Source organism: Melozone crissalis, unplaced genomic scaffold (genome assembly GCF_028551555.1).
Source record: "Melozone crissalis strain CALT ecotype California unplaced genomic scaffold, PUWL_Pcris_2 ptg000007l_1, whole genome shotgun sequence".
Taxonomy (NCBI): domain Eukaryota; kingdom Metazoa; phylum Chordata; class Aves; order Passeriformes; family Passerellidae; genus Melozone; species Melozone crissalis.
The window spans coordinates 2,402,296-2,428,333 of NW_026535785.1; the positions used below are offsets into that span (position 1 = coordinate 2,402,296).

The window sequence follows — 26,038 nt, forward strand, 5'->3', positions numbered from 1 at the left end:
CGCTCCCTTGGCGTCTCCCCGCCTGCCCTGCCTGCTCCTTGCACGCGATGCCTGCCCGCACCCCGGGGCGAGGGCGATGCCTCCGTGCCCGTCCCCACGGTGGGGAGCATCCCCCCCATCCCTTCACCCGCCTCCCCCAGCCCTGCCCCAACCGGGGCTGTAATTACCGCACGCTGTGCTTTGATTGCTCCATTCCAATTAATTAAACCCGGCGGTGACCCAAATTATGATCCCTTGTCTTGTCAAGCGCCGTATTTTTAACCTTAACTGGCTGGGCTGTGTTTAGATTTCCAATCCGGGCAGAAATGTCACCCGGGGAGAGTGACTGGCGTTGAACCCAGCCTTCCCGTGACGAACCCCGTAATTAGAAACCCTCGTGTCCCCGAGACGGGTCTTTAAAGCTGTCAGAAGCCAAGATCCAGCCATTTGATACAAGACTATCATTAGCTGCGCCCAACCTATTAGCTGCAGGTAAATAACAGGCTGTACCGGAGCCGGGGAACAGGCGGGTTGGGGAATTGGATGGTTCTTAATTAGGAGAAGCGGTGCGAGGGATGCTTTCCCCTCTAATTGCCTTCGTTAGCAGCCTGGGTATGAGTCCCTGTGCCTGGATCCTCTTTCCTGGCACGGTGACGGCTCCTGTGCCCCATCTTCCCATCGCGGTGCCCATCCCACCTGCTGGCCCGGCCATGGGATGGGCACCGTGATGGGGAGGCAGGGGCGTGAAGCCATTTCCCAGGGTTGGATAGGGATGGATGGTCTCTGGTCCAAGCAGAGGATAAATCTGGGCTTGCCGCCGCTTTCCGAGGGCTTGTCTGGGTGACATATTCGGTTGGTTTGAATGTCTGGATGGAAAATCAATCACCGGGGCCGTTTCCGTCCCCCCTTTCGCGCTACGTTTTAATTTGCCAGGCTGCAGGGTCCGTACTCCGAGGATCCATCTATATTTGTGTCAAGTGCCGGCGTCTTTGTCTCCCTGGTGCAGAATTGTCCTTCCCAGCTTGGCACACTCTGCCCTGGGCACGGGGTTGCGGTGCGCGTGGGCACCGGGGAGGTCTCCAACCCTCCTGGGGTTTTACCTGATGTGGAGCTGCCCTCCTTCAGCAGGTAGAGGGGCATGGAGTGCGGGGAAACTGAGGCACGCAGTCTGCTCTGGGCTCTGCTTTCCCTTCTGGATGGGTGATGAGGATCCCATCCTGCTCTGCCCTCCTGACAGCAGGAGGATCCCCATATCCAACACATGTGGGGGTCAGCAGACACCGGGCAGTGCCGCGGCAGCGGTGCCGCCCGCCTGGCCCTCGCCGGCCTGCCCCCGCCTGATCCCTCTCCTGCAGACGCTCTCCCTGACACTGGCTGACAAGAGCCATTTCCAAGATGGATTGATTCAATTTAGCACCGATTTTTTGCCGGGGCCGGTGACGTACGGCTCCCCAGCCGGCGCTGGGCGGCACGTGACTCCCCAGCGCCCGCCGTCATTAGAGCAGCTCAGCACCGGCTGCTGCAGCCTAATCAGCCCTGGCTGGTGCAGGAGGGGGGCCCCATCCTGCCCTGCCACGGCTCCCACCCCCGGCATTCCCACCAGGATCCTGCCCTGGGAATGCTGGGGTGGTGAGGTACCCGGGATTGTGGCAGCTGGTACCCGGGGATGCTGGTGCTGGTACCCGGGGATGCTGGTGGTGGCAGTCAGGGACTGCCAGCAGCACCCAGGGATGCTGGTGCTGGTACCTGGGGATGCTGGCAGTGGTACCCAGGGATGCTGGTGCTGGTACCCAGGGATGCTGGCAGTGGTACCCAGGGATGCTGGTGCTGGTACCCGGGGATGCTGGCAGTGGTACCCAGGGATGCTGGTGTTGGTACCCAGGGATGCTGACAGCACTACCCAGAGATGCTTGCAGTAACATCCCAGGGTGCTGGCAGTGGTACCCAGGGATGCTGGCAGCACTACCCAAGGATGTTGATGCTGATACCCAGGGATGCTGGCAGTGATGTGCAGAGATGCTGGTGGTGGTACCCAGGGATGCTGGCGGTACCCAGAGCCGCTGGTGAGGCTGCGCAGGGGTGATTTTGTTTGTTCCCTCGTTTTCTGGGTTTTTCTCCAGGCTTGATGAGTATGTCTGGTTCTTTCTCGCTGTCTGTCTTCTCTCTCCTTCCTTTGGAGGCAAATGGCTGACTGATTGCTTTTCATCTCCCACTCTGAGGAGCTGTAAGAGCTACTTTATACAAACATCAATTACAGGCACGTAATAAATTAAGGCTCCCTTACACCGAACCCATTAGAGTCCACTCTCATATCAAAGCGCTCCCATCACACACGGATTGGGGTGGAGTGGGGGGGAGGAGGGAGAGGGAGGAAAATGTCTTATTAGCCGGCAGATTGTTAGCAGAACACTGATTTAATTGTGTCCCCGCGCCCGAGCGCGGGAGGAGGATGGGGAGGGGGGGTTCGGGGGGGGGCACCCGGGACCTGCCAAAAAAGAAATGCCCAGGGATTGTTCCCTTCCCCGAGGTGCTGGGGGGCCACCTCTCTCCCAGGCTTGTCCCCGTGCCAGCGCCGGCTGCCAGCGATTCTCCTGGTAACGGCCGAGGGGGCCGCGCTTCGGAGGTGCCCCCCACCCCGGCGGGCACCGTGCCAGGGAGCAAAGCCCAGGGGTGGGTATGGCTGGGTAGGGGTGGGTGCCCACCCTCCTCCTACCGCCACCACCTTTGGGGCGCCGCCTCCAGCGCCTTGGCCTGACTGGGTGATGCTGAGGGCTGCTGGGGCAGGGGGAGCGTGGCAGCTGCCCGGTGTCCCTGTGTGCCAGCGCCTTGTGGCGAGTCCTTTAGGTATCAGGGCTGGGAACCCCGAGCTGGGAACTCCCCCAAATGCCTCCCTGTGTTTGGATGGTGCATCGGGGTGTGGAGGTGGAAAACCAGGGGAGATGGGGGCCAGGCAGGAGGCAGGGAGCAAACTTCCCTGCAGGACAAAGGCGGCTGCATCCGCCAGCAGCTCCCGCTGCCTCTGCCTGCGAATAAATAGCCTCCAGGCTGTCAGTCTGGCACTACCCCGGGGCTGGAGGCTCTTGGAGAGGAACGGAGCCCAGGAACAGCAGGCATGGCTGGAGCGCTGCCCGCCGGGGCTGTGCAGGCACTGGCACGCCGCGCCGGCGCGCTCTGCCCGGCCGGGGCTGCCTCCAGCCCGGCGTGCCAGCCCTCCCATGGCCTCACCACACATCCCTGGGGTGGGCACGGCTCCCCGGGGCTGTCCTGGGTGCGTGGGGGTGCTCAGGTGGTGTGGGGGTTGTCCATGGGTTGTGACACATGGCAGGTCACCGACGTTGTGTGTCCTCCTGCAGAAGTGAGGCGCGTGCGCATCCTGCGCTGCAAGGGAGAGGTTGTGAGTGCACACACAAGAATCCATCCCTGGCGCACACATGTGTGGGTGCACACGTGTGTGAGTGCACACGCAGGAATCCATCCCTGGTGCACACATATGTGAGTACACATGCAGAAATCCATCCCTGTCTGCTGAGGGGTGCTGTGCACACGTGTGTGAGTGCACACACAGGAATCCATCCCTGGTGCACACGTGTGGGAGTGCACACGCAGGAATCCATCCCTGGCGCACACGTGTGTGAGTGCACACGCAGGAATCCATCCCTGGTGCACACATGTGTGAGTGTGCACATGCAGAAATCCATCCCTGGCGCACACGTGTGTGAGTGCACACACAAGAATCCATCCCTGGCGCACACGTGTGTGAGTGCACACACAGGAATCCATCCTTGGTGCACATGTGTGTGAGTGCACACGCAGGAATCCATCCCTGGTGCACACATATGTGAGTACACATGCAGGAATCCATCCCTGTCTGCTGAGGGGTGCTGTGCACACGTGTTGGTGCTCACACACACACACATCCCTCTCAGCTGAGGCTGTGCATGGTGCACACACGTGTGCCCACACCAAGCTCCTCTCTGCACGCTCCATCCCAGCTGTGCCTGCCCCTTCCTGCACACCCCAGGGTGCGGGCTGGGGGTCCTGCTCGCCCCCCTCCCTGCCAGGGCAGGTTTTATCTCCCGGCCTGCTCCTTGCCTGCCGTTCCCTCGCTGCCCTCTGAGCCTGACATTTACATATTAATATTTTCCAGGGAGGCAATGCGTTGCGGTGCAAGTGTCTGCATTGTGGTTGCACATAATGTAAAGTGAGATAAAGCGCCCGGCTCCGCTATGAATAACTGCAAATGAAAACCCATGTGGCCATAAAAGCCTTCACATTTGCCCTGTCAGCATGTGGTACATCGGCTAAACAACTGATTTAGCTTTTCTCTTTTTTTTCCAAGGTTTATCACCACTTACAGAGGACATGCTCTTTGTGTACTGCCTGTCGCTTTCTGCTCAGCTTCCTTGTCACTTCCCCTCGGCGTCCTCCCAGCCGGGCCCCGAAACGATGCTCTGCTCCTCTAAACCGCCCTGACAGCCCCTATTAGCTTCTGGCCGAGTACAGCTTGGCGCTGCTGGGGCTATTTATCTCGCCGGCACAGAGGGCTGTTATCTATCACCCTCGCTCCTCACGGCCCCGCTCCTTCTTCGCTTCTGCTGATGGCAGGGATTTGGGATGGGGTCCTGGGGGGAACGAGACCTGGGAGTGCTTATCCCTCCTCCCAGAGGGGCTGCATCCACCCATAAAGCTTTGCATTTTTGGCCATGGTGGCTCCTCATCCTGGTGCTGCTGTGCCAAGCAGGATGCAGCCAGAACCGCTCGGGATAACCTGGAGAATCATTCCCGCTCCTACGCGGCGTGGCTGGCGTGGCTGGTGTCATCCCCGCAGCGGTGGCCCCGGGCAGGGGTGATGTCCCTGCGGGACCGCTGCCTCCTGAAGGCGCCGGCTTGGGGTGCCAGACCTGAAATTCCGGGTGGGGAGGGAGCAGGCGGGGCGGTGACGCCGGCGAGCGGGACGAGCAGCTCCGTGCGGCGCCTGCGGCTCGGGGGGGAGGATGAGGATGGAGGATGGGGCACGGGGGTCCCCGCTCGGTGCCCATGGAGCTGCCTGGCCCTCTGCCAAGGGCGCTGGCACCCAGCCGGCCCCCGGCACCGCCGGTAACCAGAGCTGCCTCCCCTCGCTGTTATTTCAGCAGGTGGGGGCAGATCGGTTTACAAGGCCAGGGAGATGCCTATCAGTCCCCTCCCGCCACTTCGTCCCCATGCCACCTCCTGTGCCATGTCCCTGTTAGCAGGGCTGGGCATCACCACTGATGGCAACTGCCAGCATCAATGGTGGCCTCTCCTTCCACGCTGCTCGCTGGAAGGTGCTGGCAGAGGGACCTCAGTGTCACCACCATGGTGTGCTTTGCCCCTGGCTGCCCCGTGCCACCACCTCTGCTCATCCCCTTGAGTCACAGCAGCAGCTGGGATGTCATGGCAGGCGCCAGCGAGGAGTTGTCCTGCAGGGCCAGCCCGGGCTGGCGCAAGCTCTGCGTCACCCCACGCCCTGCCCGGGCTGCCAGCGTCCCTGGGCACCGGGCAGGGGCTGGGGGGGCCCGTCCCCCTGGCAGGGCTTGCATCAGGGCACGAAGGGGGTGTTGCACAAGTGTTTTCTGTCTCAACCTGCCCCCGGCCAGTGCCGGGGGAGGGCTGTGGGGGGCCGTGGGTGGGAAGCGGGGGGCGGGGGGGGTTGTTTACAGCCACGGAGCTTTGTTTCCTTCCACCTGCCTCGGGGGAAGCAGTTAGCGATTTGTTAGTCAAACCAGATGAGCCTTCCTGGAGCGGCTTCCTGCCAGGCTCAGCGCAGCCTGGCTGCCCTGCCGCTGGGGTCCCCGTGTCCCCTCGCCCTGCCGTGTCCCCTGTCACAGCCAGTGCCACATGGGACGTGTGTGGGTGGGGTGTGGTGCGGCTCGGCAGCCCCCAGGCATCGCCACTTGGTGTGGGCACCTCTGGAGCTTGGAAAAGCGGGGTGCTGCTTGCTTTGGGGCCTCTCCCCAGATGCCTCCAGGGAGGTGGTGCTGGCCCTGGCAGAGCCCGTGGTGGCTTGGCGGGGTGGTGAGGTGGAGGGGAGCTCTCCGGGGAGATGTTTGGGTGCTTGGGTGATGGTTGAGCATCGTGTGATGCACCGAGCGCCGCTGTGACAAGGGCCACGCGTGTCAAGGCCCGTGCACTGACCCCTGTGCATTGTGTGTCAAGCCCTGTGCATCATCCACGATGAGCCACATGTCGTGCATCGTGTCCCATGTGCCACAACCCTCGTGGGCATGCTGTGCTGAACCCCACACACCACCACACATGGCATGTCAAGCTGAAAATGCTGCATGGTGCTGCTGAGCACCAAGCTCTGACCCTCACACACCAAACCCTCCATATCCCACACCCCTGGATGCTGTGCCAGGCCCCTGCACCTATCACTCTGTGCATCAGAACCATGCTATGACCCTCACACACCAAACCCCACATATCCCACACCCCTGGATGCTGTGCCAGGCCCCTGCACCTATCACTCTGTGCATCAGAACCATGCTATGACCCTCACACACCAAACCCTCCATATCCCACACCCCTGGATGCTGTGCCAGGCCCCTGCACCTATCACTCTGTGCATCAGGAGCCCTGGGGTCAGGCAGGCACCGTGCCCTGAGCCCCAGGAGCCCTGCACCGTGTGCATCCCCTCACATCCAGCACCCCTGACCCTGCGGGATGAGACCCACGCAGGAAGCTGGAAGTGCCAGCCCGCGCCCCCTCGCTCACCGAGTGGCGCCGGGTGATAAATAAGGAAGTTAACACCCAACCCGAGTTGCTAATTAGCGTTTAACCTGTACTAGCAGTTAACTACAAAAGGCAGTCATTTGTTCCGGGGAGCTGGTAGCGTAGAAAGAACGAAACATGGCCAATTTTGTTCAGGATGAATTAAGACTTGCAAATGTAAAATGAGTTCATCTATTTAATTAAGTAGCGGCAATATGGATGTTAAATTAAGTTAATGGCAGGCATGCCAAAACAAGGTTATACAAATCTTGGCCTGGCGGCGTGGGTTCCGGATCCGGCCCTTGGATGTGGGGCCCTGGGGTGGGCTGGTGGCCCTGGGGACACTCTGCTGGCCTCCTCAGGGAGGGAGGGAGAGGGAGGTGGAGGTGGAGGGAAGAAAAAACGAGGCAGGAGGAAAGGCAAAGCGCGTCTCACCCAGCGCCGCAATCTTATCAGGGCTGAACTTTACTCTCCCGCTAAAGATATAGGATACTTTAGGGACATCGGAAAGAAATAATAACCCTCTGATTTGTAGCTCTTGGGCTCTGGCAACCGAGGGGGAAGGAGGACTGTCTTCTGCCATTACCATTTTTTGTATGAACTATTCCCCAAAGAAATCAAACCCTTGTACAAGCCCTCCCGTGCGGCAGCCCCTGCTCCGGCGCTGACCCGAGCCGTACGGATTATCACCGCGCATCGCAGCCGGAGACAGGAACATTCATTAAAATTTGAAACACAAATGGAAAATTGCTACTTGAAGCCTCCTTGCCGGAGAGCCAGCCGCTTGATCAGAGACCTCATTAATGTATCTAATGTGTAAGGAACAATTAGACTTTTCAAAGACATCCTTTTCCCAGCCAGGGGAGGAAAAAAAAAAACCAGAACACCAGAAGCAGCTTGAACCCCCCCCACCCCAATCCAAAGCAACCCCAAATGTGCCCCAAGGGATTGGGGTGCACAGCCCCAGGGGGGGCCCAGGAGCCGCCCGAGAGTCTGGGCTCCATGCCGGCGCCCGAAATGCCCCTTTCTCCTTAAGTTAGATGGGGAGGAAAGTGGGCTGATTAAAAAGCTGATTTCTTTTCCCAGCGACCGGCGGGGTTTTGCCATCCTCCCGTAATTAGCCAGTTACACGGCCGTATGTTTTATTTATGAGCCGAGGGCGGAGGGAAGGGGAAGCGGAGGAACGACCGTGCCCTATATATCTGCAAATAAAACACTTCATTTCCCTCCTGGGGAATGTCACCTCGAGAAACCATCGCTTTCCTGCTCACTGCCCCGTCCAAATCGCAGGCTGTAAATGGCTTTGTGGGCCTGGCTGGCGCTCAGATGGGTTTAAAATATGGATTTATGTCTTTATTCTGCATAGTCAAAGGTCAACAAGAGCAGGAAATCATCGCTGAGCTGCTTATTTACGATGGGAGGCGACCGCTCGCTCCTCTTGATCCCGTGTCCCCACTGCTGAATGCTTCCTGGACTGCAGGGAAAGTGGTGGGAGCCCGTGCCTCAGTTTCCCTAGAGCGGGCATCCCTTGGGTTGGGTATCCCTGGGGTGGATATCCCCAGCGTGGTCGTGTCCCATTCCATGGGGAGGCCCATGGGGAGGCCCGTGGGGAGGCCGAGCATCCCCAGGGAGGGTTGTCCATCCTGGTGTCCACCCGGATGGCCGTGCGGACGGCGTGGGCAGGGCCGGCCCCGCGAGCTGCGCTCTCATGCTTTGCTAATCCCGCCTGGCACCTGCCCCAGCTCCCGGCGGCTCCGCGCGAGCAAAGGAACCAATTAATCCTCCCGGCGCTCGGGGAAGTGGGTCAGGCTCGTCAGGCTCTCCCGCTAACGAGGGCCGAGGCGCGGCGGCGCGGCCCAGCCGGCTGCTGGGTGGCCGGGCGGGTGTCTCGGCCGGTGCCCGGTGTCCCGCGGGGTTGGTAAGTGGGTAAACTGAGGCAGCAGGGTGGTCGCCCGCCTGAGAGCGGGCACTGCCCAGGAGGAGGGTGGCGGATAATTCGGTTGGGACGATGTCGCAAAGGTTTCCCAACGGGGCTGCCGCTGTGCCTCGGTTTCCCCATGGCGGCCAAGCAACGGGTGCTCCTGGTTTGGGGTGCTGGGGTTTTGGGGAGGCAGGGCGGGGAGCGCAGGCAGGGCGCCCCTTTGAAGTGGAGCCCAACTTCCAGGAGTGAAGCAATTCTCGTTTGCATAATGAATAAAGGCAGCGGAGAGGAGGGGGGGGGTGATGAAGGGGGGGTGAAACCCCAAAACCGGAGCTGGCAGGCAGGTCTGCCCTCCCTCCCTCCCCTCCCTGCCTGCCCGCTCCCCCAGCCGCCTGTAATTACAGGTTTATTGCCTGCACAGCTATTGTGTAATGACATGTTTGCAAATTAATTTTTACGGCTCCTGCCGTGTTGCGGGGGGAGCAGGGGAGGGGTCCCCCGGTGCTTGCCTGAACCCAGCAAATCCAACCCCTCTGCAAGCGGGCTGGGAGCTGGGTGATGTTGGTGACCCCAAAGCTCTCCCAGCCTGGGTTGGGGGGTCTCCATTGCACCCACACAGTGGGTTTGGGGCACCCCCAGGTGTGTCACCCCATCACCAGTGAGGTTTGGGAAGGGGTTTGGCTGGGGTGGAGGGACACGGAGGAGCGGCACCCCAGGGTGGGAGCAGCACCCCAGGGTGGGAGCAGCACCCCGGGGTGTGAGCAGCAGCTCCCAGTGCCCCACAGAGCCCGGTGACGCTGGGGAGCTGCCTGGGAGGGAGCGGGACGCGAGCGACGATGACTCAGGGGACGGGCCAGAAATACTCCCAGCGCCGATCTTGACAGATGTAGGTTAGGAAGGAAGAGAAGACATAATAATAATCCCCCGACCTGGAATCGGGAAAGCAATATTTAACGGGGGGGAGGAGGAGGAGGGGGCAGGTTTGCTCTGTCTCTGCCGAGTGGGATTTTGGGGAGCACGGCTGGGAGTGCAGGGATACCTGTGTGTGTGTACACACATGCACGTGTGTGCGTGCAAGTGTGCATAAGTGTGCACAAGTGGAACTCTGACAAACCCCCTCCAACCATCCATGCCCAGCCATGGGGTTGGATAGGTTTGGGGTGATGCTGTGACCCCTTTTTCCCCCTTGTGCCCACTTCTGGTGAAGTTAGGCAGGCAGTGGGCACTTGGAAACGGCTGGGCAGATTTGGGGTGACACCGTGACACCCATGCCCCTCTGTCCTCACACCCAGTACAGGCAATGTCCTCCTGGGAACAGCTGGGTGAGTTTGGGGTGACATTGCAACCCCCTTTTCCCCCTTGTGCCCACTTCTGGTGAAGTTAGGCCGGCAGTGGGCACTTGGGAATGGCTGGGTGGACTTGGGGTTACCCTGTGACCCTGTACCCCCCAATCCCCACACCCAGTGCAGGCAGTGTCCCCCTGGGAATGGCTGGGCAGATTTGGGGTTACCCTGTGACCCCCATGCCCCTCTGTCCCCACACCCAGTGCAGGCAGTGGGCACTTGGGAGGGACCTGGCTGGATTTGGGGTTACCCTGTGACCCTGTACCCCCCAATCCCCACACCCAGTGCAGGGAATGTCCTCCTAGGAACAGCTGGGTGGATTTGGGGTGACACCGTGACCCCCATGCCCCTCTGTCCCCACACCCAGTGCAGGCAGTGTCCTCCTGGGAACGGCTGGGCATATTTGGGGTGACACCGTGACCCCCATGCCCCCCTGTCCCCACGCTCTGGAGCAGGCGGGGGCCCCCCGGGAATGGCTGGCTGGCTTTGGGGTGACACGGTGACCTCGGTGCCCCGTGTCCCCACGCTCGGGCGCAGGCAGGGGCGGGCGGCGGGCGCCTGGGAATGGCCTCTGTATCTTTAAGCTGTTTGAAGGGCTGGCCATTATCATACAGGATGTGGCTTCTCTTGCAGGGGCGAGATATCGCACGTCGCCCCGGTGAACTTTGGTGTTAAAACCAGTTTGGGAAGAGCAGGACGGGGCTGGGCGGGGGCGCGCTGGGAGCGGGGTTGGTGTGTGGGGGGGAGCCACGCTCGGAGAAGCGCGCTCCCGCGAGAAGCGCGCTCCCGCCGCGAGGATGCGCGTGCCCGCGGCGGCGCGCCCGCGCGTGCCCGGAGCCAGCCAAAGCTCCCCCCGATCCTGCCCGTCCCCTCCTCTCTCCACCCCGCCTCGGCTGATCGTTTGCTTAAAGCAAATTAAGCCGGGCCCTCGTTACTATGGTGCAGCCAGGATCTCCAGCCTCCCTCGCGCTCCCGTAATAGCATTTATTAGCCCTATTTGCCTGCGAGCATGTCTTCCCGGATCTGCTAATGCATCAGCGGGCAGGGGATGGGGGAGATCCTATCGGGCGGCTCATTACAGCCCCCGACGCTCGGCCAGGGAGGATTTAGGGGCTCGGAGGGGATTTGGGGGGGCTAGCCGGGGTTGGGGCAGGCGGCTTTGCTCGCCTGCCTTTTGTGAGGCAGCAGGCAGCTCCCGGCAGGCAGGAAAGTTGGGTTATTTATTGTTTTATTTCCTAATTTTCCCTCCTGAAGCGACCGAGGGGGGGGGGGGGGGGTTTGCCTTCCTATTTTTATTTTGCATTTACCTCTCCCCCCTCCCCGCGCCCCGCTCCGCCCGCCGCATCGGCAGCTGTTTGAAAACAGAAAAAGGCTAGAGAGAAAAGAAAAAAAAAAATTTAAAATTATTCCGTCTGTAGGCGAGGAGGAGGAGGAGGAGGAGCGGGGGGGATGAAGGGGAGGGAGATGCTCCCCGGGGCGCCCCGGGGGTTCGCCCCCTCCCCCGAAAGCGCCGGGGCCAAGGGCTGGAGCCCGGGGGGCGCGGGCGGTGGGCGGGGGGCGCTGGGGGCCAGCAGCTGCCGGCCGCCCTCCTGCCCGCTGCCCGTCATTAGGGGAGACAAATCTGCTGTCAAGGAGCCAGATTTCCAATTTACCGATAATGATTCTTGCATGAAAATTGATCGAGGGGCAAGCCTGCCGCCTCTCGCCCGCCCGCCTTGGCGCAGCCCGCGGAGAGCGGGGCTCTCCGGACGGACGGACGGACGGACGGACGGACACTCGCGACCCCCGCCCCACGCCTCCATCCGCTTCCCCAGCGTGGGGGCAACCCCAGTGCACACTGCTCAGGGGGTGCGTTCCCCGCCGCCGAGGGTCCCACCGCCTCTTCATCATCATCCTCCTCCTCCTCCTCCTCGTCGCTGGCTTTTTGTGTGCCTGCGGTTGGCAGCTGGGGGCTCGGCGGCAGGAAAAGCCCCGGGAAGGCGTCACGCGTGGCAGCCGGGCTCCTGCCCTGGCCCCGCCGGTGACAGCCGCCACCGCCACCCTCCGCCGGCGCCCTGGGCTCGCTGCTATTTCAATTTTTATTTTTCCTCCTCCCCCCACGCACTTGATTCCCCCCGCTCCTCCTCCTCCTCCACCTCCTCCTCCTCCTTCTCCTCCTCCCCGCTCCACCGTATTTTTTCGCCTCTGGTTTATTTTTCCAACCCCCTCCGTGTGGCTTGGTGCTAATTTTTGGGGTTTTTTTCTTTTTTTTTTTTTTCCTTCTTCTTTTTTTTTTTTTTTTTTTTTTTTGTACTGCTTCCTGACACATCCTCCTCACGTTGGCTCTTTTATTTTTATTTTTAAATTTTTTTTTTTTCTTCCTGGCTGCAATGGAACTGTAACATAAATCATGTTTGGGTTGAAACCACCTCTCTATTACTTACCAGGTAAGGCACCGAGCGATGCTGCCGCCAGCCCTCTGCACTCCCTCTCCCCCCACTCCGGGGGCTCCCCCGGGGTCCCCGCCAAACCCGGGGACTCCCCTTTGTCCGCCCCAGCCAGCGGCAGCCAAGGGCGGTTTGGGGGTGAACTTACTTTCTTCCAGCACCTTATAAGAGGTTTTGGGGTCGGGGGAAGCGGGGAGAGGGGGGAGCAGAGAGGGGGGAACACTGCCTGGCACGGCACTGCAGTGTTTTGGGGTGCTCGGATCCCCCTCTCTTCTCCTGCTGCCACTCCCTCGCCCTGGGGGTTCCTCCCTCTCCCCGAGGAGCCGGGGCCGTTCTGGCCGGGGTGGGATTGGGGAGAATTGTGGCATGTGCTGTGTTTTGGGGTGCCAGCCTCGTCGCTGCGAGGGCACGGGGATTTGGGGCACCAAAGTTTGCTGTGCCACCCCAGCCGGCAGCTCCGGCTCCTTCGGCTGCCAGCAAGGGAGGGGATCCCCCCGGGGGGCTTTGGGGAGCACCAGTGGGGTTGGGGTGCGAGCTCAGTGGGTGTGCTCAGGGTGAGTGTTTTGGGGGGCTTTGGGGTGCTTGAGGGTGGGAGCTGGAGGTGCTCTGGGGGCGCAGGCTCAGGGTGCGTGTTCGGGGTGCGCTCCGGGTGTTTGACACGCTCGGGCTGTGAGCTCAGGCTGTGATCTGGGGGTGCTCTGGGGTTCACGCTCGGGGTGCAGCCTCCGGATGCAGCCTCAGGCTGGCCGTGAACTCGGGGCGCTTTCGGGGCGCGGGCTCCGGGCGCTGTCCCCGAGCCGGGGAGCGGTGGCAGGGCCCTGTGCGGGGCTCGCTGCCCGCGCGTGGCCGTTCCCCCGCGGATGCCTGTTTGTTTCAGGAAATGGCTTTGGCATGTGGCCGCTCTCACCGGAGCCAGCGGCTCTCCCCGCGCGCCTGCGCCCGAGCGCACGAAGCCGAGCCGGGAAGGGCGGCCGAGGGGCACCGGGGTCCAGCTGGGGGTCCCCATGCTTTGGGAGGGGATGTGCTGTGACATCCTCTGCCAGCCCTGGGCCACCGTGGGGACATGGGTGACCTGCTTTCCTGTGGCACCCTGAGTGCTCCCACCCTGCTCCGACCCTCACCCTCCTCTGTGCCGGCTCTGGGGGTCCCGCTCCCCGTGTTCCCCCCAAAAACCATCGCCTCGCCTGCTCCTCGCTCTTCTCCACTGCCTGCAGCAGCTTTGGGTGATTCCTGCCCGGCCTCTGAGCCGTGCTTTGCTGTGGGGACCCTCCGAGGGCTGCAGGTGCAAGGAGACGTGTTCGGGGTCGGTTTTTTTCTCCCCTTAAATTCCATATTTAGCACGCGCCGGTCGAGCCGGGGTTCCCGGCGGCAGCTCCTGTTGCGTGAAACTTCTGGTTTTGCCGTTGTGACTGATGCACTAATTCCTGCTCCCTGGAAAACCCTGCTCCGGCCGGCTCCCCAGCCGCCTGCGAGGAGGGGGAATAATAAAACCGGAGGAGAAAGGCGAGACTGGAGAGGAACATGGAAGTGTCAGGCTGCGAGGTTGGAAGCAATTAGGGGGAGCGGTGCTGGAGGCGCTGGCACGCAGCGGGATCGCTGGCGGCAGCTGCCCGGCGTTGGGAGATGCCGGTGGGCCAGGTCGGGCGGCAGCAGATGGAGATGGGAGCCTTCCCCCCGCCCTGGGCTCGCGGGGCTTTCGGCAGCGCCGGGCTGGTGGCGGTGACTCAGCGGCGCGAGTCCTGCTGGGGACTGTCACCGCCTCAGGGACTGCCTGGCCCTGGCCCGTGTCACACGCTGCTCCTCGGTGGCTTGTTCCTGGCCCAGGATCCAGCCGGATCCTCTGTGTCCACTCTGGTCACCGATGCTGCTGTCCCCTCGTGTCACTGATGCTCCTGTTCCCTGTATCCCTCTGGTCACTGATGCTCCTGTTCCCTGTATCCCTCTGGTCACTGATGCTTCTGTCCCTCTTGTCACCAATGCTGCTGTCCCCTTTTATCCCTCTGGTCACCTCCCCTGTCACCTCTGTCTCTCTGGTCACTGATGCTTCTGTGCCCTTTTATCCCTGTGGTCAGTGATGTCTCTGTCCCCTGTGTGCCTCTGGTCATGAGGTTGGATTTGTGCCACGGGGCTCAGCTGGCTGCCAGGGGACACTGGGCACTGTGGTGACCTGCCACCAGGCATGCCTGAGAGCCAGGGCACAGGGAAGGGACCCCATTGCCTGCTGGTCCATATGGGAGCCACGCTCAGGCTCATCTTCTGGGATAACATGGGTGCAGTTGTCACCCTGTGGCCGATGTCAGTGTCCCTCAGGGACACCACCCTCCTTTGGGGACAGCATCACCCTTTGGGGACACGGAGCATCCCCGGAGGGCCTGGCCGTTTGCTCCAGCGGGCACAAGGGTGGCACCTGGATACACACAGCTTTTTGGGGGCTCCCCCTTGCCGCGAGCGTCCCCAAATCCGGCAATCCCCCAGGTGGCCCCGGGGCTCCCCGTGCCGGGGAGGATGGCGGTGGGTGCCGGCAGCGGATGCTGCTGACTCAGGACCTTCCCAAATGGTTCCTATTTTTATGCCGGGGCCGGGAATATTTAGCCCCTGGATCAAAGCAGATGGAAGGAGCCGGGTGATGCCGCGTAAACACCCGCTCGGCTCGGCGGGTGCCGCGAGCTGTGAGTCACCGGCGGCTCTCGGCGGCGCTGGGCGGGCGCAGCCACCCCCAGGCTGCGTTTGGGGTGCTCGGGGCTGAGCCCCGCTCTTGGCGTCCCCTCAGCTGGCTCTGGGGTTTGGGGATGCCCTTCCTCATCCTCGCCGGGTGTGGGGTTGAGGGGTGCACGAGGACGTGCTGGTGGGGGGCTGAGGGGGGCTGGGTGATGCCCAAGCTTGTTGGGGTGCCGGGAAGTCCTCCTGCCTTCCTCCTTTGCCCACCCCACCATCTTCCTCCTCCTCCTCCTCCTCCTCTCGCCAGTCCTAAATTCGGTCGCCATGGCAACCATGTCAACCACTTTCCAGCTTCCCCGTGATGGTTTGAGGAGGGGAGGGGGGGAAGAGGGAAGCCAGGGGAAGGGGGGGACTGGGGGCATTGCTCGGAGCTCGGGGGGCGGGGGGGGACGCTTCCCAGATGGTTTTTTCCTGCTGGATCTTGTCTGGCAAGTGAGGCCAGTGCCAGCCCAGCCTTTGCCAAGGGGTCAGGGGGTCCTGGCCTGGGGAGGGGGCCGCGTCAGCTTTGAGTGGGTGGGTGGGCACCCTGAAAATCTGGTGCCTTTCTGCAGCCATCCTGTTCATGCCATGGCCCTGCAGGCACCCAGGATATCACACAGCCGGGAAGGGGGTGAATTATTCCCAGACACCCCCTTTTTCCTTCCTTCTTCCTTTCTCACCCCCCTCCCCTGTGTAATCTCTTTATTCCCAGGCTAAACCCAGTTCCTGGTGGTTTTACAGGCAGATTTCTCAGTAGCTATATAGGACAGGGTGCAAAGCTGTGTCTGGCTGGGTGGGTGGGTAGCGCCAGCATTGGCATCACCCCATGGCCGGTGGGCACCCGTCTGCCCCCCAGGAACGCCTGTGCCAGCACAGAGCTGCTGGAGGAGAGGTGGAATCACCCCAGGGCGAATTTAGCTGGCGATTTGGGGCACCCCTGCCACCCTGCCACATCCCCTTCCCCCCTGGCACCGCCGCACCCCAATCCCTGCGCGCGCAGCGGGCACCGCTCACCTCCCAACCTCCCGAGGCACCGCGGGGGTTTCGAGGGGGAGCAGGTGCTGCCTTTCTCCCCGGCGTGTCCCCCCCTTCTCCCTCGCCTTGGCACCGGCTGCCGGCACCTGCCGGGATGCTCCTTGGCACGGCACCGCGGCACGTGCGCGGGCACCGCCGGCAGCGGCAGCCGCGCTCGAGGCACCGGGGTGGGGGGACAAGAGCGGGGCCAGCCCTGCCCCGAGCCTGGCAGCAGGAGCGTCCCCTCCCTCTTAATTTTATGACTGATTTTTAACTTTTATTTCCCAAACGCTGCGCTTAATTAAACCCAGGCGCCTCTCGCCGCGAGCGAGCCCGACGCTGGGGGATTTATGGCTCCAAACATGGACCCCCGCCGAAAAAAACCCCTCTGACAGATTCTTCTCCTGGAGTCAAAGTGGGGGTGACGCTCCAAACCCCCTCCCCTCATCCCTTGCAAGATGCTCTGAGGGTAAAAGACGTCTGTGCTTCAGCATCCCCAAGCTTCCTCCTTCCCCCCTTCTTTTAATAATAATGCTTTAAAGATGTTTGACATCTGTAACAAACAGCTGGCATCCTGTTATGGAAGAATGTCCTTTTATTTCCGAGCAGGTTGAACTGTCATTAATAGTATAATTAGGTGATTATCGGCGTACAGCAGAAAACTGCTTAATTGCACAGCCAGCTTTCTGAGGATCCCAGCTCCTTTATTGCTGGATTTGTTTTAGCCGCCTGAATATTTTCTCGCTGTTTTGTTGGGTTCGGTTGTTGGTTGGTTTTGTTGGTTTTTTGTTGCCTTTTTTTTTTTTTTGCCACGTTGATGATTATTATTTTTTAATGCGTGTGACAGCTGGGGGAATGTGGCAGCACTGGGGGGGGGGGACACACACACACGACAGCTCTGGCACTTGTCCCCATGTGTGTCCCCCCCTCCTTTCCAGGTCCCCAGGGGGTTTAGTTTTAACCCCGTGTGTGCTGAAATTGGGCAAAAGGGCTTAGAGGTGGCGTTTTGCTGGGTGTAGCACCCATGCTTGGGAGCTGAAAGTTATTGAGGGAATAAAGGAGATGTCTTTGTTGGGCAGCAGAGCTGTGGCACCTTCTCAGAGGGCACCCATCACCCTGGGCATCCTCACCCTGCCCTCCCTGCTGGGACCCTCCTTTTGGATCTCTGTGTCACACAGACATGATTCCCTGTGTTTCTGCCATGCTGTGGCTCCGTGGCCATCCCCACCCTCATCCCTGAGCCCGGGATGTGTGGGTTTGGGGGGCACGGCAGCTTTTTTGGCGCCTGCCAGACAATGGCGCTTTGTATGTCCCCCCGGTGCCGCCAAACACACTTGTTAGCGCCGCAGCTTTGTGCTGTAAATTTCCATGGAGTAATTACGTCTTAATTTATGATAATCCCGGCCGGGCGCTGGTGCAGGGGGGCAAGCGCCACTCAAGTTTGGAAGTTTGGGGTCCCCTGTGGCTCCTGCTGCCCGTGAACTTCTCCATCCCGGTGGGTGGGGAGAGGAGCATCCCCGAGCAGGGAATGGGGATGTTCCTGGGGCCAACAGCGAGTGAGGCCAGCTGGGTTTGGGATTTGGTGTCAGTTTGTAGGGTCAGAGCCGTGTGTCCCATCCCAGTGGCCATCCAGGAGCTCGGCATCACGCCGGGGTCATCCCGGGGTGAGTGTCCCGTCCTGTGTGCGTGTCCCCAGTGCTGGCTCCCCTGACAGGGAGGGGATCTCTGCCTTCCCCCAGCCCCTGGCACCGCTCCGGCGTGGGGCCGGACCCTTCCCCCTTGCCGGCGCTGAATGGCTCATCCCGCCTTTGTCTGGAGGGCTTATTACAGCAAAATAGAGGCTCTTTTCCCTCGGCCTTCCCAGCGGGCAAATTAGATGCTTTGGCAATTTGCGAGGAGGGAGGAGGAGGATGGGGAGGGGAGGAAGGCTCTCGTCGCCCCCAGGGTGGCTACAATGCCAGGCAGGGCGCTGGCATCTCCAGCACTGGTGTGGGAAAGGGAGAGAGGGGCTCCCAGTGTCCCCTCCAAAGCCACCACGCTGGGAATCCCATGGGATTTGGGGAGCTTCCCTCCACAGGAAGGTTTGCCTGGTGTCACTGAGCATTCCTGCAGAGCTGGGAGGCCGCTGCCATCCTGGCATCCTACAGGGCACCCTGTGGGCACCCTGTGCCCTGCTCCAGGGTGGGATTTATCCCTGGAGAGCGCTGAGAGCCGGGGGCTGTGCCCGCTGCACCTGCAGCCGGGTCCCCGTTGGGAGGCAGCGTGCACCCACTGACATTTGCCAAGCGTAAAAATTCAATTAATTCCAGCAGGCAGATTAAATATAAGTGAATTTTAATAATTTGCTCGAAAGGCTGAGGATTACTGTAGGCGAAAAGGAAAGATGCTGCTCAGGGGGGCACGGGCCGGCCTTCCCACCTCCAGCACATGGGATCACTGGCATTAATCACCCTAAATCCCGGCGTGGGAAGAGAAGAGGGGTCTGCTCCTCTTGCTGGGCTTTTGGTTGATCTTCCTTGCCATGAGGAACGTGCTGGATCTGTCCCACCAGTGCTGGCAGCGTCCCCATCTCCAGCAGAATGGCTCCAGGGACATCTCTGCTCCTTCAAACCTTCCCTCATTTTTTTGTGGGGCTCCACGAAAAGGGAAATACCCATCAAGGCAGCCCCGGTGACCCTGCAGGTGCTCCCAGGCTTGGAGAAACCCAAGTCTTCCCCAGAACTCCACAACTTCTCATAGCTCAGACGTGGGGCACCGATCGGGAGCAGATGGTATTGGGAAAATGAAAATCCACACAGCAAATTCTCTGTTTGCCAGGGATAATTTCTTATCCCAAGGTAAAACCTTTCACTCTGGCCTGTGCTGCACCACCAGAAAGTGCTGGGGGTGAAGGGGGGACCCCCATCCTGCCTGCACCCCCCCATGCTGCCCAGACCCCCTGCTCTGCAGCGGGATTGATGGAGATTGCCTGTGACCTTTGCTAGGACACGAGGAATTACCATTAATGCTCCTGTATTTCCGGCCTTTGCGCCATCCATAAATCTCATATCAAGCCGGGCGGGCGGCGTAATCTGCCAGGCAGTGTTATTAATGCTCCTTATTAATGCTCCTTATTAATGCCCCTTATTAGTACTCGTTATTAATACCTGTTATTAGTACCTGTTATTAATTGCCCCTGATGCCTGGCACGAGCTGCCCTGTGGATGGGGGCTGCACTGTGGAACCCCTCTCAGCTTTTTGGGGCGGATGCTGGGCAGTCCCTGGTGCCAGCAGAGTCACCCACCAGCAGCAGGGATGCCCTGTGGGCACCCACCCCATGATGGGGGCAGCTTTTGGCTGTGCTTCATGGGGGTGGCACGAGGCATCTGCTCACCTTGTCCTGGCACTTCCCAGCTGTGTCCTGCAGCCCCTTCCCACGGTTGAGTCCTGGCTTCCCACCCTGCCTGCAGCCCCCTGGCCCTCTCTGCAGCCCCCTGGCCCTGCCTGCAGCCCCCTGCCCCTCTCTGCAGCCCCCTGCCCCTCTCTGCAGCCCCCCTGCCCTGCCCCTGCCCCTCCAGGACCTGCCCCATGCAAGATCCAGCCTGCGTGAAACTCTAATCTCCAATTTTATTCGCCCGGCTCCAGCCGATTTGCATAATCCACATAATCACCCCGGTTTTAATTGCCTACAACTCTGCAGAAAGATCATGTGGTTAAGTGGTAAATCATAATTAGATAAATAATTGGCTTGGCCGCAGCAAGCTGCTTTGTTATACCTGCCATCTGCTGGGCAAGGGATCCTGCGCCCAAAACAATGCACTGCTGCTGCTGCTGCCGCATGCCTGCGCCAGCCTGGGCACCTGGGCACATGGGGCATGGACGTGTGGGCACGGGAGGGCGGCCTGGGGGTGCCAGGCATTGCCTGCTCTTGTGGCTGGTAGCTCTGTGTAAGTTTTGGCAGCACCGTGTGGTGCCTGGCTCCCACCCAGGTGCTGCCCGAGGGCTCTGTGGAAAGGCCAGTGCTGCTGTGCAGTGCCCTGTGGCACCAGGGAATGCCCAGTGCCACCTCCAGGGGATGCCCAGCAGCGCTGTGGAATGCCCAGCGATGCTCAGTGGCACTGGGGAGTGCCCAGTGGCACCATTTAGTGCTGCTGTGCTGTGCCTGGCATTACCCAACAGTGCCTGGCAGGGCCATTAGGTGCCCATCAGGGCAGTGCCCAGCTCTCTGTCAGACCATACCCAGCATCCCAGTGCAGTGCCCAGCGTCTCCAGGCAATTCCAGCATCCCAGTGCAGTTCCCAAATCTCCTCCAGGCAATTCCAGCATCCCAGTGCAGTGCCCAGTCTCTCCCAGGTGATTCCCAGCATCCCAATGCAGTGCCCAGTGTCTCCGGACAATGCCTGGCAGCCCCATGGAGTGCCCACTGCCCCACAAAGCCACTGAAGAGCCCCAAAAGACACCAGGGTGAGGGGGTGAGGGCTGTACCCCACTCCCCCCAAAGCAGAGGGACCCTCAGCAGGCAGCTGGCACCTGGATCTGGGCATCAGGAGCCAAGAGGAGCTGCCAGCCCAACCCTGAAGCTGCAGAGGGGAGTTCAGGACCCAGCAGCATCCTGGGGGCACAGGGGCTTGATTTTCCAAGCTCCCAGCTTTAAAACAGGGCAGAAAGTTGTTTTAAAGTAAATTTTCCCCTGGCTGGATCTCCTGAGGGCTGCAGAGGCTCCCAGGGCTGCTGGGCTGGGCACGGGAGGGTTGGGAAGGGAGGGAAAGCGCCCGGCCTCACTCCATCCCCGGCGCTGCGCCCTCCAAACGAGCTCTTATTAGTTTGCTTGTTGTCGTTTGCCAGATCAATGGTCCATGCAGGAGTGATCGATGGAGGCCCAGCCTCCAGGATAACAGTGCTGGATGCTCCACAGGGAGCCCAGATCCCACCCAAGGGGCTCCTCACCACGGGGAACCCATCCAGGCCCCTCCAAGGGGGTGTTCCCAGGATGGGCCCTGGGTTCTACCTAAAATTGGGCAGAGGCTGTGCTTGTATGTCTATGCCTGGGGACACCTGGGGACACCAAGCCCGTGCTGGGAAGGGGGGAGTGAGGGCAGGAGCACGGGCTGGGATCGATCAATTAATTAATTAATGGAGCGTGTTGGAGGTGCGGCGGCGGAGCTGCTTTAATGAGGGGTGGAAAACGTGCAGGGCATCGCCAGGAGGGAGGGCAGCTGCTCACCTCTGCCTGTCCCCTGCCTGTCCCCTCTGCCCCGGGGGGTGACAGGGTGTGTGACAGGGCCACCGCAGCACGCGCTGGGCCTGGCCCCCTGCCCTCCGTGCTGGGGCTGTGCCCGTGCCTCCAGGCACGGAGGGAAGAGGGGCTGACAATGCGAGGCCATTAGCATCGGCAATCCATGCGGAGCAGCTGTTCCTGCTCCGAGCGTGCAGCTGGATGCGGCTCCGGAGCGGGAGAGGGGGGGAAGGCTCGGGGGGGATCCTCAGCACCCCGAATCCCTCGGGGAGCCAGCAGCAATCGGCGTGGTGGAGCCTCCGGAGGGTTTGGCCGAGCGGGCTCCGTCCCAGCTGCGGCGCTGCGGGCTGGGTGCGGATCCATCCCCGGGGAGGAGGAGGAGGAGGATGCAGGATGCTCTCGTCTCTCCCCACTCCCTCGGCTTCCCGCCGCACTGGGTTTTTTTCCGCTCCATTTGCCAGGGGCTGGAGCTGCTGCCTGATCGTATTTGGTAATAAATTATTAGTTCCAGCACTTGGGAGCCCGGCAGCTCAAAATAGCTGCTGTAAGAGCGGGCGGCTGGTGCAGGTCGAGTTCAATGGCAATCTGCTCCCAAGGGCACTCCACGCTCATTAGAGGCCTTTCAAGGTGCTGGGAAGGGGGCAATGGGAGCCGAGGTGCTAAACCTGCCCAATTCCCCCTTTCCCCACAGCCCTACCCCGTGCCCAGGGATCTCAGGGTGCTGGGAGCCCGTCCCTGCCCCTCGCTGCCCGCTCCTGCCTGCCCGCAGCGGCTGCCAAGGGCTTTTATTTGTCTCCAGCCCCACCAGGCAGCCAGACTGGTTCTGCTCTCGCTGCCGGAGGAGGCTCCCGCTGCCAAAAAACCCGCCAGCATCATCAGGAGCAGATGGAGAGAACATGGCACGCTCCCAGCTCCCGGCTCCCAGCCCTGCGCCGGCGATGCGGGGGCTCGGGGGGGCTCCAGGAGCCGGGGCTGGGGGGTTCTGTGCCCCCGGAGGTGCCAGCCCTGCGGTGGTGCCGTGTGTGGCACTGCGGGGAGCGTGGCGGTGGCCCTGCCATGCCCGCTCCTCCTCCTCCTCCTCCTCCTGCTGTGCCTGCTCCGCGGGCACGCAGCCAGCGGGCACCGGGAATGCCAGACACTCCCTGCGCTGCTGTGCCCGGGCACATGCTGTGGGAGGGACGGGGACACGGTGACACATCGCCAGCTCCCCAGCCTCCCCCCGTGGCCTCAGCGGGGCACCCAGGTGTCCCCAAGCCCCCCTGCCTCGGTGCGTGGGGGGTTCAGGCATCGCTTTGCCAGGGAGGTGCATGGCAGTGCCAGCTGTACCCACCCAGGGCTGGGCACACTGCAGGGACAGCCTGTCCCGTTTTGGGGCTCCTCTCCCCGCCCTGCTGAGGCAACCGCTGCCGTGACCCCGGGCCGCTCCAGGCACCGAACTTGACCTGGTTTTCCGCACGGATCCGCCTGCTGAGAGAAGCAGCCGGGGAGGGGCAGGGCCGGGGGGGCCCCACCTCACCGTGGGGCGTCACGGCGTCCCCAGCCCCCCGCAGGGGTGAGCGACACCCGCGCCGTGCTGGCAGTGGGGTGCCGCAGGGATGGGGGGTGCAGCCCCACATCCCATCCCGGTGTGGACGCTCCCGCCCAGCCCGCTCCCCGTGCCTCAGTTTCCCCAGCTGGCAGCCGTCCCGCAGAGCAGCCCGGGGACGCCCGGACAGACGGACGCCAGCGGCGGCGGGGCACGGCGGGTGAGCGGCGCTGCTCGGGCCCCAGCCGGGGCGGAGGCGCCGATTTTATCGCGGGCAGGGAGCGGCAGAACTGGTTTGGAGCGCGGCTGGGGCAGCGGCTCGGCTCAGCCCCGAGGGCAGGAGAGCTCCCCGCACGCTGCCCCGGCCTCTCGCTGCCCTGAGCTCGCCTGGCAAATCCCACTGCGATCCGCAGTTGGCCGGGAGGCGTTTGGGGATCAGCTGAGCATCACACGGGTGATGCCCTGCTTCAGCGCCGTGCCCGTGTGCCAGCCTGCTGATCCCTGCTGGGGGCTGGAAAAGCATCTCCAGACCTGGATTGGGGCTGGAAATGTGGGCTATGGTGGGGTTAAAGGTGGGGAGGAGCTGGGGGGCACTGGGAAGTGTTTGAGGATGTGCCTGGAGATGTGTGGCAGTGCCTGGGGGTGCAGGGCCGTGCCAAGGGGATGCCAGGCAGTGCCAAGGGGATGCAGGATTGTGCCTCGGGATGCAGGATTGTGCCTAGGGGATGCAGGGCTGTGCCAAGGGGATGCCAGGCAATGCCTGGGGGATGCAGGATTGTGCCTGGAGATGCAGGATTGTGCCTTGTGGATGTGGGGCAGTGCCTGGGGGTGCAGGGCAGTGCCTGGGGATGCCAGGCAATGCCTGGGGGTGCAGGATTGTACCTGGGAGATATGGGGCAGTGCCTGGGGGATGCAGGGCTGTGCCAAGGGGATGCCAGGCACTGCCTGGGGAATGTGGGGCAGTACCCAGTGGATGTGGGGCAGTGCCTGGTGGATGTGGGGCCGTGCCTGGTGGATGTGGGGCAGTGCTCAGGCGGTGCATGGGAGCTGCAGGCTGTGCCTGGAGTGCCGTGTCCCCTTTGGATGCTGCGTGGGTGCCCGGTGCTGCAGGCAGATCCCGGTGCCCGCTCTGGGCGGGGGGCACCGAGCCCCCATCCGGGGCTGGAGCAGAGCCCGGGGGTGCCGGGGCCGGGCTGGCGTGGCGGGTTGGCTTCCCAGCTGTTCCGGTAATGAATTTACATGAGCCCGAGCGTGTCGACAAGGCGGCAGTCAATGGCTGAGAGCAGCGGAGTTAATAAATGCTTGTATAATGAGGGCAGAGGGGAGCGCGCCGCCGCGCCGGCCGCCTCTCCTGGGGCCGGGGGGCAAAGATTAATCCACGCTGAGTGCCCCCCGTGCCCCCCCGGCTCCCGAGGCGCCCCCCGCCCTCCTGCCCGTGCTGGAGCTGCCGCGGGATGCTCGGGGATGCTCCATCCGCCCTCCCTCTGCAGTGGATGGATGCTCCAGGTGCTCAGTGCCCCTCCAGCCCCGCTGGGAGTTGGGGGCTGCCCCACGACCCCCCCCCCCCATCCTCATGCCCACCTGGGAGCCGGGCTAATTTTAGGCTGGTGTTAATGAAGCTGCTGGGTGAAGTCTATTTTAAGGGCCCTGACATCAGCAGTTGCTGTTTTGGGAGGTGGAGAGCCCTGGAGCAATTGGTGTGACAGCTGGGGGGGCTCGGGGAGGGCTGCGCGCTCCTGCTCAGCACCTGAGCCGCACTTTTGGGGTCACTGTGCCCTCTAGGACCTCGGTACTTTGGGGGGCAATGTGGGGATTTGGGGTGTGAGGATTTGAAGGGGCAGTGTGGGGAGCTGGGGTGCAGTGCTGGGGATTTAGGGATGCAATATTGGGGTTCTGGGGGGTGCAGTTCTGGGGATTTGGGGGTGCAATATTGGAGTTTTGGGGGCGTGCAGTGCTGGGGATTTAGGGATGCAATATTGGGGTTCTGGGGGGTGCAGTGCTGGGGATTTAGAGATACAATATTGGGGTATTGGGGGGTGCAGTACTGGGGTTTTGGGGGTGCAGTGCTGGGGATTTAGGGATGCAATATTGGGGTTTTGGGGGCTGCAGTGCTGGGGATTTAGGGACGCAATATTGGGGTTTTGGGGGCTGCAGTGCTGGGGATTTAAGGCTGAAGTTCTGGGGATCCAAGGATGTGTTATTGGGGATTTGAGGGTGCAGCACTGAAGACCCAGGGATGAAATATTGTCAATCCTGGAATGCTGCAGTGGGAATTTGGGGGTGCAGCTCTGGGGATCCAGGGACGCAATATTGAGGATTTAGGGGTGCAATGGTGGGGATTTGAGTGTGCAGTGGCTGGGATTTAGGGGTGCAGTATTGAGGATTTAGGGGTGCAATGGTGAGGATTTGAGCATGCAGTGGCTGGATTTAGGGGCGCAACAATGACAACAAGGGGTGCAGCAGTGATGCTTTGAGTTTTGGCAGCACCATGCGAGTCAGGGGACCGCGCCTCTCCCCACCACCTGCATCGGGATGCTGAAGTCCCTGTGTCCCCCAAAACATCCTGCAGAGCTCTGCTGAGCCCTCCTGCTCCATTATCCAGGGGGTTTAGTGGGACTCTGGAATGCCGGGACACATTCCCCCCGTTACCTGAACTCGGGGTGCATTTTGGGGAGTGGGATGACGAACTAGAAAAAAGGAGCTGCTGGGGGAAACCGAGGCCCCCATCTCCGCGTGCCTAACCCGCTGTCTCTGCTTGGCAGGCATGAGCCATGAGCCGAAGTCGCCGTCGCTAGGAATGCTCTCCACGGCCACCCGCACCACGGCCACCGTCAGCCCGCTGACCCCGTCGCCCCTGAACGGCTCCATCGTCCCCAATGGCAGCCCCGCTGCCAGCAGCACTTTGTCCGTCCAGGCAGCACCTTCCTCCAGCTTCGCCGCCGCGCTCCGCAAGCTCGCCAAGCAGGCCGAGGAGCCCAGAGGTGGGGACGGCCACAGGGGCAGGGACAGGGCGGTGACGATCGCTGGTGCCTCCCCCAGGAGCTGGAGTTGGTGTTGTCCTGCCATTTCCCCACTGATGCTGTGTCTGGAGGGGGCAGTTTGGGAATTCAGTTCATCCGGAGTGAGCCGGGTGCTGTATTGCCCTGGGAGAGCACAGCGTGGCAGGGATCCCTGCCATGGGATCCC

At 61.8% G+C, this 26,038-nt stretch overlaps 1 protein-coding gene across 5 annotated transcripts in view; it reads left to right on the forward strand.

The window, feature by feature from the left end:
• The window catches only part of GSE1 (Gse1 coiled-coil protein), a 103,579-nt gene that overhangs the window by 61,827 nt on the left and 15,714 nt on the right, over positions 1–26,038 (forward strand). For 4 of the 5 annotated variants that reach the window (XM_054269535.1, XM_054269536.1, XM_054269540.1 and 1 more), the window contains one exon: positions 25,615–25,833. In XM_054269535.1, coding sequence (XP_054125510.1) covers positions 25,615–25,833 — 219 coding nt within the window. Of the gene's footprint in view, positions 1–11,940; positions 12,402–25,614; positions 25,834–26,038 lie in introns of those variants that run through there. The other variant, XM_054269539.1, reaches the window with a different exon arrangement.